Raw genomic sequence first — 17,984 nt, forward strand, 5'->3', positions numbered from 1 at the left:
AAAAGGAAAAGAAAGAAAAACCGAGCCCAGCAGAGGGACGAGGGGGGGTGGGAAGCGCAGGGGCTGCGGAGGGACTGGGGTGGGGGGCAGCGGCATGGACCGCGCATGCGCAACGGGGCAGCCGACGCGTCCGCGCGGCACCGGCTCCGGGCGGAATCGCGGCGCCGCATCGCGGTTCCGGGGGGGAGCGGACCCGGGAAGGGAGATCGCAAGGCTCGGGGTCTGGGGGGAAGGAGGCTGCTGTGGGACGCGGGGCGGCCACAGGGCTGGCGTGGGGCTTCTATGGGGCTCCAGTGGGGCTCCTGTGGGGCAGGGAGTGGTGCGTGAGTCTCCTGGCCCTCCTCACGTGACTTTCCTACGTAACCCTCCCTCCCTCCGTTCGGGTGCTCGCAAGATGGCGGCGGCGGCGGCGGCGGTTCGGGGACGGCGTTTCAAGTGGTCGTTGGAGCTGGCGGCGGCGCCGGGGGGGCGGTGAGGCCCGAGAGAGGGTTGGGGAGGTGGGGAATTGGGCGGTACAGGGGTCTCCTAGCCTCACCTGCTCCCCTCTGTTGTCCCCCCCAGACCCCGTGGAGCCGCCGAGGGCCGTGGGCCGCTGGGGTTCGCCGAGCGGCAGCTGGGGGAGGGTGGCGTCCACGAAAGCGACAAAATCCTCATGGAGAAGGTGGGCGGGGCTGGGGGGGAGGGAGGGACACCCCCCGGACGCCGAGGTTCCCCGTGGGGGGGGAGGGTCCCTGTCCTGGACGACTGGGTCCCCTGCGATCGCGGCCCCCCACACACCCTGGACGCCCGGGTCCCCTCTTTTACTGCAGCGCTGCTGGGACGTGGCACTGGCGCCGCTGAAGCAGATCCCCATGAACCTGTTCATCATGTACATGGCCGGCAATACCATCTCCATCTTCCCTGCCATGATGGTCTGCATGATGGGCTGGCGCCCACTGCAAGCCCTCATGTCTCTCTCTGCCAGTGAGTACAACCCTGCACTACAGCCCTGCGTGGGTGGCCACTCCCCGGGTGCCCCCCCATGACCATCCCCTGCTGTATGATAGTTGCCCCATGTCCCTGCAGTGGTTCCCTGCCCCTGCAACAGTCTCCCCCTGCAACAGTCATGCTTGCATATTCCCCAGCAGCCACCCCTACCACAGCCCACACCACACGTGTCTCCCAATGTCATCTGCCCCCACACATCCCCAACAGCTGTCCCAATGACAGTGACTCCCAGATCAGTTTACCCACACATACCCAAACAGTTGCCCCCATGTCACTTGCCCCCATACATCCCCTAGAGTTGCCCCTGTGACAGTCACTCCCATGTCTGTCACCCCCCACACCCTTGTGACAGTTGTCCCTATTGGTCACTCCCACATGCCCCCTCACAGCTGCCCTCATTCCCTCTGTCCCTGTGCCATCTACTCTGTGCCTCCCCCATCATGCTTCCCTGCCACTCCCTACCTGTCATTCCTCCCAGTCCCCTGCAGTATTTGGTGTGTGGCCTGTGGGTGGCAATGACCAGTCTCCCCATCCTCCCTGCAGCACTGAAGGCACTGGAGAGCTCAAGCCGGCGGGCACTTCAGGGGCTGGTGTTCCTGGTGGGCAATGGACTGGGGCTGGCACTGGCCCTCTACAAGTGCCAGGCCATGGGGCTGCTGCCTACCCGTCCCTCTGACTGGCTGGCCTTTGTTGCCCCCCCACAGGTGTGTCCAGACACCAGGCCCATCCCGCCTCCGTACGCTGGGGTTCCCCCTGGCCTGGACACCCGGGTCCCTCCACTCACAACCTTTTTCTCTCTCTTCCCTTGGCAGCGGATGGAGTTCACTGGGGGGGGCCTGATCCTGTGACCCAATGCACCCACCGACCAATAAAGATGATGGCAGGCTGGTGATGTTATTTCTGGGGGAATTATAAGGGTTTGGGGCTCAGCCCAAGGAAGCATTGCGAAAGGTCAGAGCAAAAACCATTTATTGGTGGCATGTGCTGGGAGCACCAGGGGCTGTACTGGTGGTACTGGGGTCCATACTGGGAGTGCAGTGGAAGAGCACTGAAGTCTGTACTGGGAGTTTCCTGTGAGCCTTGGGGCCCTTACTGTGAGCACTGGGAGTTCACTGGGAACCTTGGGGCCTAAAATGGGAGTGCACTGCAGCTGCACTCAGAGCCTCAAGGCTCATACTGGGAGACTTAGAGCCTGTACTGGAAGCTCTGGGAGTCACACTGGGAGAGCACTGGAGCTGCACTCAGAGCCTCTGGGCTCATACTGGGAGCCTTCGGACCCATACTGGGATTGTACTTGGAGAGCTACAGCCCAGGCTGGCACTGTACTGGGAACACTGGGTCCATGGGCTCATACTAGGATCTTACTTTAACCGTAGCTCATGTTAGCATCATACTGGAAGCACTTGGTATACTGGGATAATACTGTGAGAGCTGTGGCCTAGACTGGCATTGTACTGCGAGAATTGGAGCATGTACTAGAACACAGCCCATACTGGGATCGTGCTTGAAGACCTGTAGCTCAGGCTGGCATTGTACTGGGAACGCTGGGGCCACACTAGGATGGTGGTGGGTGAGCCAGGAGGACCCATGTGGTGCTGGGATGTACTGGGCCATACTGGTGTGCTCAGGGGCAAGGGGCGTCCTTATTGCCCACACCACCAGTCCCAGTCGCTCCATCAGAACCTCCAGGAACTCCAGGTCTGACCCACATTGAGGGCCTGACCCATGGTTGCCCCCCAGGTACCCCCCACTACCCCGTAACTGCCTCCTTTTCCTCCCCAGCTACCCCATAGCTGCCCTGTTTGCCCCATTACCACTTATAGAGTCCCCCCACTGCCCCTTTTTTCCTTTTTTACCCCATTTTCAGTCCATTTCCTTCTATTTCTTCTTGGTGTTCCTTACTTTTTTCCTGTTTTTCTCCATATTTTTCCCAGCTTTTGTCCCTTTTGGCCTGTTCCCCTTATTTTTGCCATAGCCCCTATAACTGGCTGGTTTTCCCCCATGTTGCCTCATTTTTGCCTTTTTTCTCCTAGTTTTGGCTTGTTTTGCCTTGTTTGTGTCCCTTTGCATCCCTCCTGTTTCCCCAGTTTTCCCCATTTCTCCATTTCTTCCGTTTTCCATAATTTCTCTCTCTCCCTATTTCTTTTGGTTTTTTCCCTGGGTTTGCTCTGTCTCTATTTCTCCCCCTCCCTCCATTTTCCCCCAATTCCTCCCCCTAAGTTTTCTCCTCTACTGTTTTCCCCTGGGTTTAGTCTGTTTCTGCCCCATTTTACCCTTTCTTTTCCCGATGTTCTCCTGGTTTTCTCCCCACTTTTTGCCCATTTGTTCCCTATTTCCCTATATTTTTGCCTTCCCTCCCATTTTTCCCATTTTTGCCCCTATATCTTCTCTTTCCCACCTGTTTCCCATTTATCCGTTTCCCCCCCATTTTCTCCCATCTTTCCCATTGCCTACTCTTTGCCCCATTTCTTCCTCCATTCCCCCATTTTACCAATTTCCCCCTTTTTCCTATCTTCTGAGGGATTTTTTCACATTTCCACCCTTTTTTGTTTTTTTGTTCTCCATTTTTCTCGACCTCCTCCCAGTTTTGTCCCACTTCTTCTGCCATTCCCCCCCATTTTCCATTTTCTCCTGATCCCCTTTCTATTTTCCCCTGTTCCTTCCACTTTTTCCCATTCCCCACATTTCTCTTTCCATTGCCAGCACCAGCCAGCCCCCTTCCCTGTTCAGACACTCCACTGCATGTATGCAGCGTATTTTCCCCCTCCCCCATTGTGCACCAGTACACAGCAGTGCTTACTGGTGCCCCCCAGCATTTCCCCCCATCTCCCAGTGTGGCCCAGAGCCACCTCCTGCTTCCCATCACAGCCCACAGCCCTCCTGTCTGGTATGCATCAGTGCCTCCCAGCACCTTCCCAGTATGGCCCAGAGCCTCCCCATGCCTGCCAGGATGGGCCAGAGCCACAGATGTATGCCTCTCAGTATGGGTCAGTGCCCTACCAGGTCTCCCAGCATGATCTGGGGGCCCACAGTGATTCTTAGTATGGTGCAGTATATTACACTGCCTCCAGTACACCCTACTGTTCTGGTGCTTTCCGATACGCCTAAATTTGTCCCAGTGCTTTCCCAGGCCACCTCAGTCTCCCTAGTGGCACTCACAAGCTGGGGCCTTGATGGGGACTGTCCCCCTCCTACTCCTCTACACTGGGGGCCTGGGATGGGATGGGGCCTCCTTCTGACATCATCAGCGGGGTGACATGTGATGCTGTGCCTCGGTAACCTCGTTGCAGCCCTGCTGTGGTGTGTTGGCACATACTGTGTCCCATCTCTCCACCTGGGGTGGGGACAGGCAGCAGCCCTGGTTCCTGGCCCCTCCCCTCAAGTCTGATGTTATCTGATGTCATGCAATAATATCAACAGGATGTTGCCTGTGCAAGCTGCATCTGGTATAGTGTCCGGGAGCACTGCTCCATCATGTGTAGTTGTGCAGTAAGATGCCACTGTCCTGCTGTGGGAGGGGGCCCTGCCCGGGGCCCCATGGCCCCACCCTTCCCCGTGGCCCCACCCCCGTGCCCCTCCAGCCTGGCCTTGCCCACCAGCCCATGCCAAGGTGGCTGGCCCCTTTCACCTACCCCAGTCTCTCCTCCCTCCCTGGGTGGCCTTAAGTGAGGAAGTCGCCCTCAACCAGAATCCCCGCTTCTTTCACGATGGCCATGCCCCCCCACAGCCCATCCTCCCTCCCTAGTTGCCCTCGCAGAGGAAGTCCCGCCCCCTCCCACCAGGCCCATCCCACTCTACCAGGAGCTGCAAGCCCCCTCCTTCAGGCCCCGCCTACCTCCATAGGCCACACCCCTTTCGCTAGGAGGCTCGTCCCTGAGGGCATCACCCCCTACACTCTTCCCCTGACGCCCCGCCCAGTTAGCCACACCCATCACCTGGCCACGCCCCACCGAGTGGCCGTGCCCTTCCCACCCCGCCTTCCCCTGTCCCTACAAGCTCCCACAACCCGGGCCCACCCCCCCACTCCCTGCTAGCCCCCGCCCCCTTGCTGCCACATCCTGTCCTTTACTGGGCCCACTGCACCAGGAGGGTCCCGGGGGCAGCAGCTGCAGCGCTGGGCAAGGAGTAGAGCCCCTACCACCACCCCCATCCTCGGGCCCCGCACCCCTGACAGTGGCCCAGGGGACAGCCCCCTGCCACGCCCACTGGTGACTCTAGCAGGGGATGGAGCAGAGGGGCCTTGCACTCACAGTGGTCAAAGCTGTTGGTGGTGATGGGGGTGAAGGGACACGATGGTCCACACAGTCGGGAAGGGGGTGTGTGAGCTGTGACCTCCCAGCCCCTCCCTGGTACCAACAATTGTGACCTTGCCTTGACCTGTGACCCCCCCAGGGTCATTAGGCCGGTTCCATGCCAGTGACCCCAGAGGAGGTAGCTGGGGTCAGCATCAGCAATGGCACAGTGTGTGATGACAATTCTCAGTAATCTGTGCGGAAGTGTGGACGTGGTGAGGGCCCGCTGCAGTGGGGGTCCAGCTGCAGCAGGGGAGCTGGTGCACAGCACTGGGTGCTGATTCCTCCTTCCCAGACAAGTGATGGAGTCCTGCGCTACCACCTCTGTGCATGGAGTTCATTGTGCTGGCTCTAATCTTCTATCCTGTTCATATTCTCTTCTGTTTGCTAACAGCCTGTTGTCTCTCCCCTGTATTGTTGCCTGCTCTTCCCCACTATTGCCTAGCTCTGTGTTCTTGTTTTGGCTCGGAGGAGATTGACTTGCATCAGCTGGTGCTGTGCTGCAATTTGGGATGGGAATGGTGTTGGTAGCACACTGGTGGTTTTGGTTGTTGCTGAGTTCTCAAGTTCTGCTCTTCTCCTCCCTGCCAGCAAGGGCTGGGGGGGACACAAGGAGTTGTGGGGAAACTCAGCTGGGACAGCTGACCCTGACTGACCACAGGGACATTCCATACCATCTGATGTCATGCTCAGTATATAAAGCAGGGAGGAAAAAGAAGGAAGAGGGGGACGTTTGGAGTGATGGCATTTGTCTTGCCAAGTCACCATTAGCCATAATGGAGCTCTGCTTTCCTGGAGATGGCTGAACGCCTGCCTGCTGATGGGAAGCAGGGAATGAAATCCTTGTTCTGTTTTGCTTGTGTGCACGGCTTTTACTTTACCTATTAAACTATGTCAAGTCATAAGTTTTCTCTTTTACTCTTCTGATCCCATCTCTCCTATCCCACTGGGCAAGTGAGCGAGTTGCTGCATGGTCCTAGCTGATGGTTGGGGTTAAACCATGACAGTGTCCCAGTTGTCAGCTATCTCTACCAGGTATTAAATCTTTCTTACCCATTTTAAACTTCTGCACTGCCATCATCTCTCTATATTGACTTCATTTTACCTTGCAACTCTGAGTCAAAGAGTACACATCATAGTAGAACTGCTTCTCAGATGTACAATTTTTTTTTACCTTGGAAATCCCTCTGTCTATGAGTTGCAAGTTGTATATGTTTTAAGTTTTAATGATAGGGAACACGGAGGCTGTCTTATCTGGATTAGACTTAGGTAATAAGGGGGGAGCAGAAGGCCCAGTGGCAAAATCAAAATCATCCTCCTCATTATCAGTTTTTAGTGTGCATACCTTGTCAACAAGCTAACTTTGAGATTTCTTGCTCTAGCTGTCATAAAGCCAAGGTCTAAAGTTCATTTCTGATTGTCATGGTAATTGGCTGTTAATATGGCTATGAGATTCAAAGGCAGCTGCTCATGCTTCTTCATTTTCAGCTCGCTGCAAAGCATCTTGTAACGTGTCTTGAGCTTCCTGTGTGGAAGTCTTTAGTAAAGTGCCTGCAGCTGTCAATACATCTTCAAAAAAGCCCTGTGACAGGTCCCTTGCTGTCCTTTACATACACACATTTCCTGCACTCCTAAAATACTGGTCATGTTGTTTCCCAAACAAAAAAAATTTCAGCCACCCAGGTCCTGTCCCACCCAGGTGTTTTCCATCCCCTGTCTTCTTGGTATTTTCGCTGTTCTGCTGCTGCTTCATCCTAAGCATCCATGGCCTGTGTATTTTACAGAATCCCATTTCTGACACTAATTGCTGTAATGATCTATAGGAGAGTAAGTCTTATGACGAGAGGCTGAGGGAGCTAGGGTTGTTCAGTCTGGAGAAGAGGAGGCTGAGGGGAGACCTTATCGCACTCTATAACTACCTGAAGGGGGGATGTAGAGAGGCGGGGGTTGGTCTCATCTCCCAGATCACAGGAGATAGGACAAGGGGAAATGGCCTCAAGTTGCACCAGGGGAGGTTTAGAATGGATATTAGGAAACATTTCTTCACAGAAAGGGTTATCAAGCATTGGAATAGGCTGCCCAGGGAAGTGGTTGAGGCACCATCCCTGGAGGTGTTCAAAAGACGGGTAGGCACCAACCATTATGATCTCTACATGCCCACAGGCTGGATAACTCTTTAGGCCATGACATGAATGCTCCTGTGTTCTTTGCTCTGTTCTTTCCTGGATTCTGGCCTCTGATAGAAGCAGTGGAGCCATTTCTGGCAAAGAAGGAATGGATAGCTAAGCTGCCCTGCACTGCAAGAACAATGGAAAGCATGGCAGTACAAGTCCGTGATCACAAAGCCATCATGGAGTCGGTGCTTGTGCCTTTGCCAGGGATGTCCTGGAGGATGGAGCTGGAGGCCTTCCCTGGTGGCAGGAGATATCCCTGGCATCTCCAGCTACTGGCAGATTTCTGCAAATCTCTGTAGGAAGGCAGTCTTGGGCAACTAGTCTTCCTCGGGCTGTTTCCCTTTTCCTGTGCTTGTCTACAAACCTGGCAAAAAACATTTTCAGGGATGCTCTGAGCTTGCTGAAAAGGCAGTTCCTCTGGACCTTTGTCAGATCTTGGCTGAAAGAGCTGCGGTGGCCTGTTTTGTTGCAGGTGCGTACCCTCCCTTCCGCAGGTGGCCTGGTAAGAAGCAGAAAACACAGGTGGAAGAGCCATTTCCTACCTGGTCCCAGGCCCAGACCTGCCTGGGCTTGAGTCCATACTGAACCTGACAGACAGGTCTTAGCAGGACCGAGGCACTTGAGGCTGATATGTGGGTAGAAGGGGGAGTGGCAGAGCCCCACTCTCCTATGCAGTGACTGGAACAAAGCACACCCTTGGGTAAAGGGCAGCTTGTAGTGAGACGTCTGTGCTGGCATATGTCAGCTGTGGCAGGGACTTGGTGTGAGCAGAGTGCTGTGAACAGGGAATAGGGCCCTCAGAGGGGGAGGGAACCTAGGATGGGGACCAGGATGTGGGGAGGGAGTGGTAAGTGGAGGTGAGGCTGGACAATGAGGAAGTTCAGCGGGTGATGCCCCTTGTCCTGCCACTGCCCAGCTTTGCTTGCTGCCCCCACCCCCAGTGCTGCAGTGCCCTTACAACGTGTCCAGCACTGCAGCTTCCCCCAGTGGCACTTCTTTGTTTGGCTCCTTCTGCTCCAGCAACCTCCCTCCATTAGCTCCCTTTCCTCCAAGGAGCTTTCACTGTCTTGTCCACCCTGTCTGATTTACAGTGAGAGCAGCTGGGCCCAGTGGTTTCTCTGGTGTGGCAGGAGGAAGGGGCCAGCCTGGCCACTGTGGCAGAGCTGCTGCCATCCTCACTGAGCACCTCTCCTGGAGGGCCTTCCAGGGATGGACACACTCCTGCCTGGCACTCATGAAGGCCAACATGGCAGTGAAGCCATATGTTGAGCAGAGCCCACATCACATTGAATCAAAATCTAAATAATTACTCAAGAGTATGCCTGTTCCATCATGGAACTTTTTCAGAATGGAGCCTATCAAGCCTGAAACCACTGCTTTAGAGTGCTTCAGAACACATTCTCCAAGACAATACAAGAGCTGTTTAAGTGTTCACCGTACCCTTCATGGTCTTCCTGAGACTCTTATATCTGAAGCCACAATATTGGCATGACTTAGTAGCCTTTTGCCTTAAGTATTTGTAAATTTCTCTTATCCAAAACTTTTTTTTTTCTAATGTCACTTTTTGCTGTCCTAGGATCTTGTCCTCTCTGAGAAAGGCGCCTTGTCTTGAAACACGTATACTTCTGTACTGCTTTTGGCTGGGACAGTTAATTTTCTTCATAGTAGTTCTACAGAGCTGTGTTGGATTTGTGATGAAAACAGTCTTAATCACATGCCCATATCTCAGCTGTTGCTGAGCAGTGCTTACACAGCATTAAGGCCTTTTTTCTGTTCCTCATGCTGCCCCCCATTTCGAGCAGGCTGGGGGGACACAAGAAGTTGGCAGAGGACAAGCCAGAACAGCTGACTCCATTGACCAACAGGATATCCCACATCATATGGTGTCATGCTCAGCAATAAAACCTGCAGGGAAGGAGGAAGAGCGGACATTTAGAGTGATGGTGTTTGTCCTTCAAAGTCAGGGTTAGGCATGCTGAAGCCCCGCTTTCCTGGAAATGGCTGAACACCTGCCTGGCAATGGGAAGTAGTGAAGTAATTCCTTACGTTGTTTTGCTTGCGTGCACAATCTGCTTTGCCTATTAAACTGTCTTTATTTCATCCCATGGCCCTTCTCACTTTTCCCCTTCCGGTTCTTTCCCAACACCACCTGGGGGGGCAAGTGAGCGAGCAGCTGGTGGGGGGCTTAGCTGCCCACCAGGGTTAAACCACAACAGATCTATAAACATATTTGGTATGCATATATTAAAGTCATAGGCTATTAAGACTGTTAGGCACTTGGGTGACAAACCATCAGACCCAGAACTCCTTAGTCTCTATAGATGAAATACCAGTTGAGAGGGTCTACTACTTTCCTATTACAGGCTGCACCTGAATTACCTAAAAGTGCCTTAATTCATGTAGGACATCATATTTGCCACAAAGCCACACTAGGCATAACTACTCTTATTCAGGATTTAGAACATTGGGATATTATTCAGAAAACTCATTCCCTGTATAACTCTCACATGTGGCCATCCATAAGCCAAACAGCACCCGGTGTTTGGCAGTAGGTTATCCTCAACTGAATGAAAATACTGGGCACAACACACTGCTGCCCTATCTATCATAGATCTTATTTTTCTATAGAGAGAACAGTCTATCCTTGGCTGGCTGCCCTGGATATTAAGGATATGTTTTTCATGGTCCTATTACAACATGATGATCAAAAGAGATTTGCTTTCACCTGGAGCAGAATAGAGTACACCTTCACCTTATCACACCATAGATTCAAACACAGGCCTACATTGTCACATCAGGTTTAGGTAAGGAATTAAGAACAAGTTCCACAGGAACAAGGAGTGATAGTATATCAATATATAGAAGACATTCTAATTGGACGGATTCTCCTAAGGTCCAAAGAATGCGTGGTGGCATCCTAGCCCATCTGGAAGGTAAGTAGATTACTACCTTTGAGGCGAAATGATAGGGATCTAGCCAAAAGGATCCATTTTTAGGCACAACTTGGCAAGGTGGCAGACGGAATATTCGCTCTGATACCTTGCAACAAATTATCCAAGTTAAATTCACCTTTTGCTAAGAAGTTTTGACACATCCTAAGAACTTTAGGATTCTGGCAAGCTTGTATCCACAATTCAGCATAATTGCCGGAACTTTATGCAATCTGCCAAAGAGCTGTAGTAGATGGGAATGGACAGTAACTCATGTAGAAGTGTTTCTATTATTGATGCACAGTATTTTAGAATATCAGCCCATGAGCCCAATTACAGGGGTCCCCTTCAGCCTACATTAGGAGCATTTAGCTTATGAAATCCCTCTCAGGAAAACAACCAATCACAATCCTCTTCACAAATCAAGCTGCTTTGCTAAGAAATACTGCCTATTTTGACATCAGCATAATCAGTGCAAGGTAAGAATATTGCAGGCAGCCTATGAGTAAAGTAACATTCCCGAACTACTGAAACACAACAATTTGTCATGCTAAAAAGAGCTCAATTCAAGATATGACAAAACACTACAAGCACTGGTATGAGGCAGTAACAGGCATTGTAAAAAGTCTGCTGCAACTACAATTCAGTTTCTAGCTCACAGAATAAATATGGCATTGTTCCTGTTTTACTTTGTGTAAATTCAAGATCCAGAAAGTTCCAATTGAAGCAGAAACTGGTACAGGCCTGCTGGATAAAGCTAAACTGCCCTTCCCCCTTCTCTTCCTCTGTTTCATGTTTTACAGCTGAGTTGCTACACATTTAGCAACCTGAAAAACACATGGGCTTGTCTTTTTCATTTTCTTTTGCTTTCCCTCAATACAAATTGATTTTAAAGGTGGAGGAGGGAGCTAGCTTAAAACAAGCGCCAGGGAAATAATACCGCATGACCTCTAGTTAAGTAATGATTATTAAAAATAAATCACTACCAGAGTTAAGTGACACAACTGCTATTCCATTTATTTCAAATCAAAGTGTTTGTGAACTGGATTCATTAAAGACTTCATTTTTCATACAGACAGGTTCAGTAAGGTTGATAGCCATAGCATGTGGCAGCTTAGAGATAGCTGCATAACAAAGCAACTTGCAAGCGCTTAACACTTGGTACAAAATAGAGACGGACTTTTTTTCTAAACAGTGCAAGAAATGTTCCACCACAAGTCACTGCTTGATGGCACTAGGGAGTATTCTGTGACCAGAATTCACCTGCAGGGCAAATAGACATCTTCCCCATACTCCCATCTAGGCTATTGTTCTCAGGTCAGATATACTGAAATGAAACTTTCTAGAACCATTTAGTCAGATGTCTGCCTCTGGCACAATGTTTAATTAAAAAATAGGGGAAAGCAGCTACAGTCCATTTAATGTTTTCATATACTGAGTTTTCTTAAGTGTTCATATACTGTCCAGCTTCTTCAGGATGAAAGGAGCTGAAAAGAGAAAATAAAGCAGCATGAACTTAACACAGCTGAAGATAACAAGAAATCTGCAATGAGTCTGATGAAACTGCAGCACGTTTATGTGGCATATAAAACATTCAAACTCTGGGTGAGATTCCACCCTCTGCCTCCCACGTGGTCCCTTCTCTCCCTGCACGATTCCTTTAAGGGGTGAGACAGCACGGTTCAAGGGGGGAAGCGGGTATGCCCGCTTCTGCTGCAGCTCAGAGCTCCCGACACCACCAGGGGCGGGGGAGGGGGAAACACCCAAACGTGACTTTTTGTTTGCTGACCAGAAGGGCACCCTGAAAGGAAATCTGGAAGCCTCTGATGCAACACACTAAGGCACCGCCCGCAGGGCAGCCAGCGTAGCCCGGTTCTTTCATAACCTAGAAGAGAACCGGCACCGCTGTTCGCCTAACCCCAGCACTCCAGGCGCCGCAGGGAATGCCGCCGGGCCTCTCCCGCTCCCCGGAAACGCGCCCGGCCACCAGGCCGCGGCTGACCGCGAACTCTCCCGCGCCGTCTCCGCGGACACGGAGCCGGGCACAGGCCGCGAAAAGGCGCCGATTCCTCCCGGCCCGCCGCGGGGACGCAGGCCCCGGCCCGACCGCTTCCCACCGCCCCGCGCACTCACTGATCCGCAGCAGCGCGACGTAGATAAGGAAGTTGCGGACGGAGGTGAGGACATCGCGGCGCATCTTCCGCCTCAGTTCCTCCGGGTCCATCTTGGGCCCCAGCCCCTCGATGCGGAACATACCGGCGGCCCCGTGCGCGCCGGCGGCTACGGCAGGCGAGGAGGGACACGCACGGCCGCCGCAGGGGACGCCGGATCTCGTGACGAAAGCGGGCTGTGCCGGCGGCGGCGCATGCGCAAGGAGGCGGGGCCCTCGCTGGTGCCCCAGTGTCCGCACGGTACCGGAGGGCGGAGCTCCCCAGGAGGGTGGAACTCTCGGGCGCGGAGCCTCTCAGAGGGGCGGAGCCTTCCTCGGCGGCAGGGGCGTGGCGCACCGGCGGCCCGGCCCGGCCCGGCCCGGCGGGGCTGCGTTGAGGGGTCAGTTCGCGGACCCCCTCTGCCGAGGGGCGCCGGCGGCCGTGCCACCTGTCAGTGCCAGGCCAGAAGCTCAGACCCGGATCTGACCGAGAACCCGGGAGCTGCGGGGGTCCCCGCAGATTCTATTTACAACGGGACTTAATAGATCTCTGTTTTCTCTAATTGTAATAAGGAGTTCATGTGACTGTGTGTCACAGCAATATATGGCTCTGCTTGCTTTCCTGAATCATGCACTGCTTCCTGAGTTATGCATCATTGTCTTTGGTACCGCTGCTAATCAGGAGAGTTTGTTACTGCTTCAGCTAGTGCCTGTCTTACGTGTGCTGCTTCATTCTGTACACAGAAGCCTTCACCCCAGAACAGAACCCCATCGTGCAAGGTCTTGCACAAAGGTGTGATAAATGATTTTTCCTCAAACAGGACTCCAATTAGAATTTACAATTTATTAAATTAGTAAAGACAAGCAAACAGCGCTGGGTGCACCGGGAGTCTCCGCTCAACCAAGGCACACACGTGCAAGTCCCGTTTTGGGGTTTATATTGCTTCTCCTAATACATATTCATACAAAGGTTGGCCTATGCTAATGTAGGCGTGTCTTCTTTGGCGCATGCCCTCCTCACCTTCTGGAATCTTCTATGTGTTTTCCTTGGCTGGCCCCCAGGACACCCCCCGACCCCAGGCGTGCGCCCCACAGACCCCTCCCGCTCAGCACCATGTGGCCAGTAACAAAAAAATGGTTTCCTTAGGGGTTCTTACAAGAAACAGAAACTACATACATACAATCCCGCTTCTCCCAAGCCCATGGTCATACAAGAACAAACAGAACAGTTAAAGATATTAACACGAATCAGATGAACACATTTCACAAAGGCAACCCTGTTCCCAAAGCCACTCTAGGGAGACTGTTGGAGGCCAGTAATATTTAACAGGTACAAGGGATGTACCTGAGTGGGCCAGGGATGTTGACTTTGGAGAGGCCCCTTGCCCACCACAAAGCCCGTCTCTAGGAGCTGGAGATCATGAGAAGCTGGGCTGTGGATGATGCAGGATAATGCATAACTGTTAATGCTGACTTGAATTGTGCCTTTTTTTAGGGATAGAGGAGCTGGTTCAGGCCTGAGTCCTGGCTCACTCAGGGAACTGTGTACACAGCCCTCAGTCCTCACTTTTGAGCTTTGTCTGGACCACATGGGCTTCAGCTAGCCAAGCCCTACAGCTCCTGCCTATGGCAGGCAGCCAGCAGTGTTTACAGGAGCACTCCTCAAATGCCAAAATACCATCAGAGAAGACACAGGGGCTAGTGATGCCTGGAGAGGATCAAGCACCAGGCGGCATCTGGTGGCTCTCCCTACTACCCCCACAAGACGCCTGGGTTCCTCAGCCCACCCTGTTCTGCCTATGCGCCCTGGCATCAGGCAATGCACAGTTGGCAGATAATTCAAAAAACCGGATTTCTCTCAGCTAAGCTGCCTGTGACCTGAGGCAAAGCTAATTACAGAGCAGATGCTTTTGTTGTGCCAGTGACTAACAGCACTAGACTGGAGATTAGGAGAGGGTTCTTCACTGTGAGGGTGGTGGAGCACTGGAACAGGTTGCCCAGGGAGGTGGTTGAGGCCCCTTCCCTGGAGATATTCAAGGTGAGGCTCGACGAGGCCCTGGGCAACCTGGTCTAGTTGGGGGTGTCCCTGCTGACTGCAGGGAGGTCAGACTAGATGAACTTTGGAGGTCCCTTCCGGCCTGGACAACTCTATGAGCACTAGTTGCAACTCCCACTGGCTAGAGGAGCATTCCTGCCTTTCAGGGGCCTCCCTGACTTTGCAAAGGATGGCCAAGGAGGGGTGTTCCCAAACTACCCTCCTCCCACCACATTTGCAGGATTTTCAATCCCAATCCCCAATGAAAATGAAAGGGCAACCTCTTCTGGTCACAGAAGTTGTAAGACTACCCTTGTAGACAGCTTTACAGAAAGGCCCTGAAGGAAAATAAAATTTAGCTGCCCAGACCTGCATGTGACATAAACTAGCCTTGTTCTGCTGGCTTCCAGGAAATCTTGTTGATTTAGTTGGGATTTCTCTGGTGTTTGCTAGCAGAAACAGATTGGCAGGTCCCAAGCCCATCTTGGCAGAAAAGCAAGGAGTGTCATCCTACATTTCAAGCCTGTTGGTCCTCCCATTCCTGCTTTGTATGTGAAAAGCAGAAGTGATGCTCTTTCCCCAGGCATTGCTCTGGAGAAGCTAAAGGAACTTGGGCAAATCTGAATCAAATTGACACAGTATTGAAAAGAGATTGGAGCAAGGAGAAGACAAGAAAATGATGTTAAGGAGCAATGTGAGTGAGGACTCTGCCAGGACATCAACTGGAAAGTTGTTGCCACAAGTTGTTTCCCTGGAGCCATCCCATTCTCTTTTTGTGAGATGGGGGGGATGAGAAACATTTCCTTTGGGAGACATCCACATTGGATAGGGAGGAGGCTTCAGGTGTGGAATGACTCACAAAGAACAGGTTGCATTGGCTTTGGGTTTTGACAGCAGTAGGAACAACTTCCTGAGCTGTCCTTGAAATGTTTGTGGCAATTTTCCAGAATTCTCTCAAACATCCAAGTTTTGACAGCTCATACCGTGTCCTTAGTTTTACTCAGTCCTGCAATTGCATAAGAATTTTACCTTTCATTTCCCGGCACTACAGGCAGATTACCGGCCACTGACTGGGCGTTGGCTTGAAGTTAAGGTCTCTGAACAGAACACGGATGACTGCATGACATGGTATGTGAAATGGCCACATATGGCAGGTAACTGAAAAGCTGACAAAAGCTGCAGATAATGCCACAAGGGACAGCTGCATCTCCCAAATGGTTATGGAGTAGTGATGTAAGGAAAGACCAAAATTCACAGATAACTGCAGAGAAGCACTGGGTCCTGTGGGGCCAAGGCCAGCAATTCCTCAGTGACTGTGTTGGTAATAGCACATAATGCCAGGATTACCTAGGTCATTGTGTCAGAAATACCAAGCTGGACATAGATGTTTCTGTGTCACTGTGTGGCCCCTAAGGTGTTGAGCCCGAGGTGCCCAGAGGTGTGGGGAGCCCACAAGGGTCTCAGGGCAGAGGCCAGACCACTGCTCTGAATGAGCACTGTCCTGCTTCTCCTTCTCTGCCTGCTAGACATCAGGGACTGTCATCCTGCCTGAGGTCCCCACCAAACAAGATGTAGCTGGTGAGGTTGCTGGGGAGATAAGACCTACAGCAAAGGGCATCAGGGTAGAACGTGACACTGCTGTGAAGGGGGAGGTGTCCAGCCCAAGGTCCCCAAAGAACTCAGCCATGCATGTGGTTGGCATCCTCTCTTCACACTGTATCTCTCCGGGCCCCACTGTGACCACAATCATGCCGAGGTGAGGTGAGTCTTCCTGCCCTGGAGTTGTTCTGCTATGTTTTAACAGCACTATGTGGATTTACATTGCTGGAGTGCCTGCTCTAGTGTGGTCTTGCCCCTTTTTATCAACCAGTTTACATACGCAGAGGATACCCCATAGCCCTGAATGCTGCCTTATTTCTTTTTACTTGCTACACAGAAAAATAACATCTCTCCCACAGTCCTAGTGTCAGCTAAGGATATCACTCGCTCCGGGAGTACTGTGCCAAATGTACCCCTTCACGACAATCTATGCAGTATCCTACCCTATTCCTAGAAGAGATCAGATGTATTTTTAAAAATCTTTCTCTGCTTAAGCTCTTTGTCATTTTGCTTCCCCTTTGGATTAGCCATCCAGTTGACAGCCCTGATAAGCACAGTATTAGAAGGAGCAGATTCAGTTTGCATTTTGGAGTCTGTCATTTAATGAAGTTACCTGTGCCAGAGAGTCTTCCCCCTTGTACAGACACCAGGAGTCCTGCTGGAAAGGTGATTTGGCACTGCTGACTTCCCTGGCCCTAAGTAGCTGCCATTAGCTGCAATCCATGCCAGAAAGTCCCCCTGGAATTAGTTGAAATGAAAAGACTTTAGACTTGGTGAAGTCAGGTGTGTATACACCTTGTGTATAGCCAGGTGCCTATCTTGCAGACTTTTTCTCTCCAGTGAGATGGGGATGATGTTACCTGCCTCAGAACTGAGGACAGGGGATAAATGTATGGAAGACGACGCCACCTCTGGGTGTCCATTACCATAGCCCTGGACAGTATGACTACTGAGTGACCAATGGGCACTGATCTTGCTGTACAGCTGCCCCAGACACCATGTACAACAGCTGCATTTAGCTGTGCACCATCTGAGTAGACAAACTTGCTGGAAACTTGCAGAATGCTGTATAACAGTCCTTGTCTTCTTTCCTGACCTTCACACCACAGGCTGCATATCCACAGGCTGCTGGAAAACACAGGAAACAAAGAGGAAAGCTGTTCCCTAGTGACTGTCCAAAAAAAAAAACCAGCTTGTGGACTCAAATGGCAGACCAAGCTTCACAGGCAATACTGCCAGGGCAATTCTGCTTGGGAGGGTCTGCCAGACCATTCTCCTTTATGAGGGAGACATACCTTGCATTAAATGAACCAGCCTAACTCAGACACTCCTTGCCCTGGTTAAGCCTGGGTTAGACACCTGTATCTTCGTATGCCTGTGTAGCACTTCCTGCATCAGTCCTAGGCTCTGCATGCATCTGCTCTTTAGCCACATCTGCTTTTAGACCAGCCGAACTGAAAGTAGTGGGTACGGACACTCCAGCTGCAAGGTGCATCAGCTGCAAGGAGCATCAGACTTGGGTAGCAAGGGCCATGCAGACTCTTTGTGTGTCTGTTCACCAGGAGAGATGGCATCACCCTTACAACAGACCTGAGGCATTGGGGGGCATCAGTGAGTGGGTGGGAACTGTCCCTTCAGCTTGAATTGGCATGGCAGTCACGTTAATTTGCTTTTTGGGCTTGTTTGATGGAAGCCCAGAAAATGTATCTTTGGACGGTCTGACCGACTGTGTGGAGTCCATAGAGAGAGACTATAAAATGGCAAGCTGAAATTTATTGGCTGGACAAAGAGAAAGTCTTTTTGTTTGCACAAAGGCAG

At 51.9% G+C, this 17,984-nt stretch overlaps 2 protein-coding genes across 2 annotated transcripts; one reads left to right on the forward strand and one right to left on the reverse strand.

Annotated features, from left to right (window-relative positions):
- The first annotated feature begins 217 nt into the window (after positions 1 to 217).
- Positions 218 to 1,884, forward strand: LOC106900478 (ER membrane protein complex subunit 4-like). The gene is made up of 5 exons (XM_014962558.1): positions 218 to 471; positions 562 to 661; positions 810 to 963; positions 1,531 to 1,691; positions 1,800 to 1,884. Exons 1-5 carry the CDS (start codon positions 395 to 397, stop codon positions 1,833 to 1,835), a joined length of 528 nt encoding a protein of 175 aa, XP_014818044.1. The 5' UTR covers positions 218 to 394; the 3' UTR covers positions 1,836 to 1,884.
- Positions 1,885 to 11,374: 9,490 nt separating this feature from the next.
- TOMM5 (translocase of outer mitochondrial membrane 5 homolog (yeast)) lies at positions 11,375 to 12,731 on the reverse strand. The gene is made up of 2 exons (XM_014962564.1): positions 12,517 to 12,731; positions 11,375 to 11,870 (listed from the first exon to the last, which is right to left on the reverse strand). Exons 1-2 carry the CDS (start codon positions 12,635 to 12,637, stop codon positions 11,836 to 11,838), a joined length of 156 nt encoding a protein of 51 aa, XP_014818050.1. The 5' UTR covers positions 12,638 to 12,731; the 3' UTR covers positions 11,375 to 11,835.
- Between the last annotated feature and the right edge of the window lie 5,253 nt (positions 12,732 to 17,984).

The sequence above is a fragment of the Calidris pugnax genome, unplaced genomic scaffold, assembly GCF_001431845.1.
Source record: "Calidris pugnax isolate Ruff unplaced genomic scaffold, ASM143184v1 scaffold499, whole genome shotgun sequence".
Classification (NCBI taxonomy): Eukaryota; Metazoa; Chordata; class Aves; order Charadriiformes; family Scolopacidae; genus Calidris; species Calidris pugnax.

Bases quoted from the DNA above. Each gene is read 5' to 3' on its own strand.
- LOC106900478 (XM_014962558.1), top strand. From the start codon at position 395: ATGGCGGCGGCGGCGGCGGCGGTTCGGGGACGGCGTTTCAAGTGGTCG. The intron at 662-809 runs GTGGGCGGGGCT...CTTTTACTGCAG, and splicing joins ACAAAATCCTCATGGAGAAG to CGCTGCTGGGACGTGGCACT. The intron at 964-1,530 runs GTGAGTACAACC...TCCTCCCTGCAG, and splicing joins CCTCATGTCTCTCTCTGCCA to CACTGAAGGCACTGGAGAGC.
- TOMM5 (XM_014962564.1), bottom strand. From the start codon at position 12,637: ATGTTCCGCATCGAGGGGCTGGGGCCCAAGATGGACCCGGAGGAACTG. The intron at 11,871-12,516 runs GTGAGTGCGCGG...TTCTCTTTTCAG, and splicing joins CGTCGCGCTGCTGCGGATCA to CTCCTTTCATCCTGAAGAAG.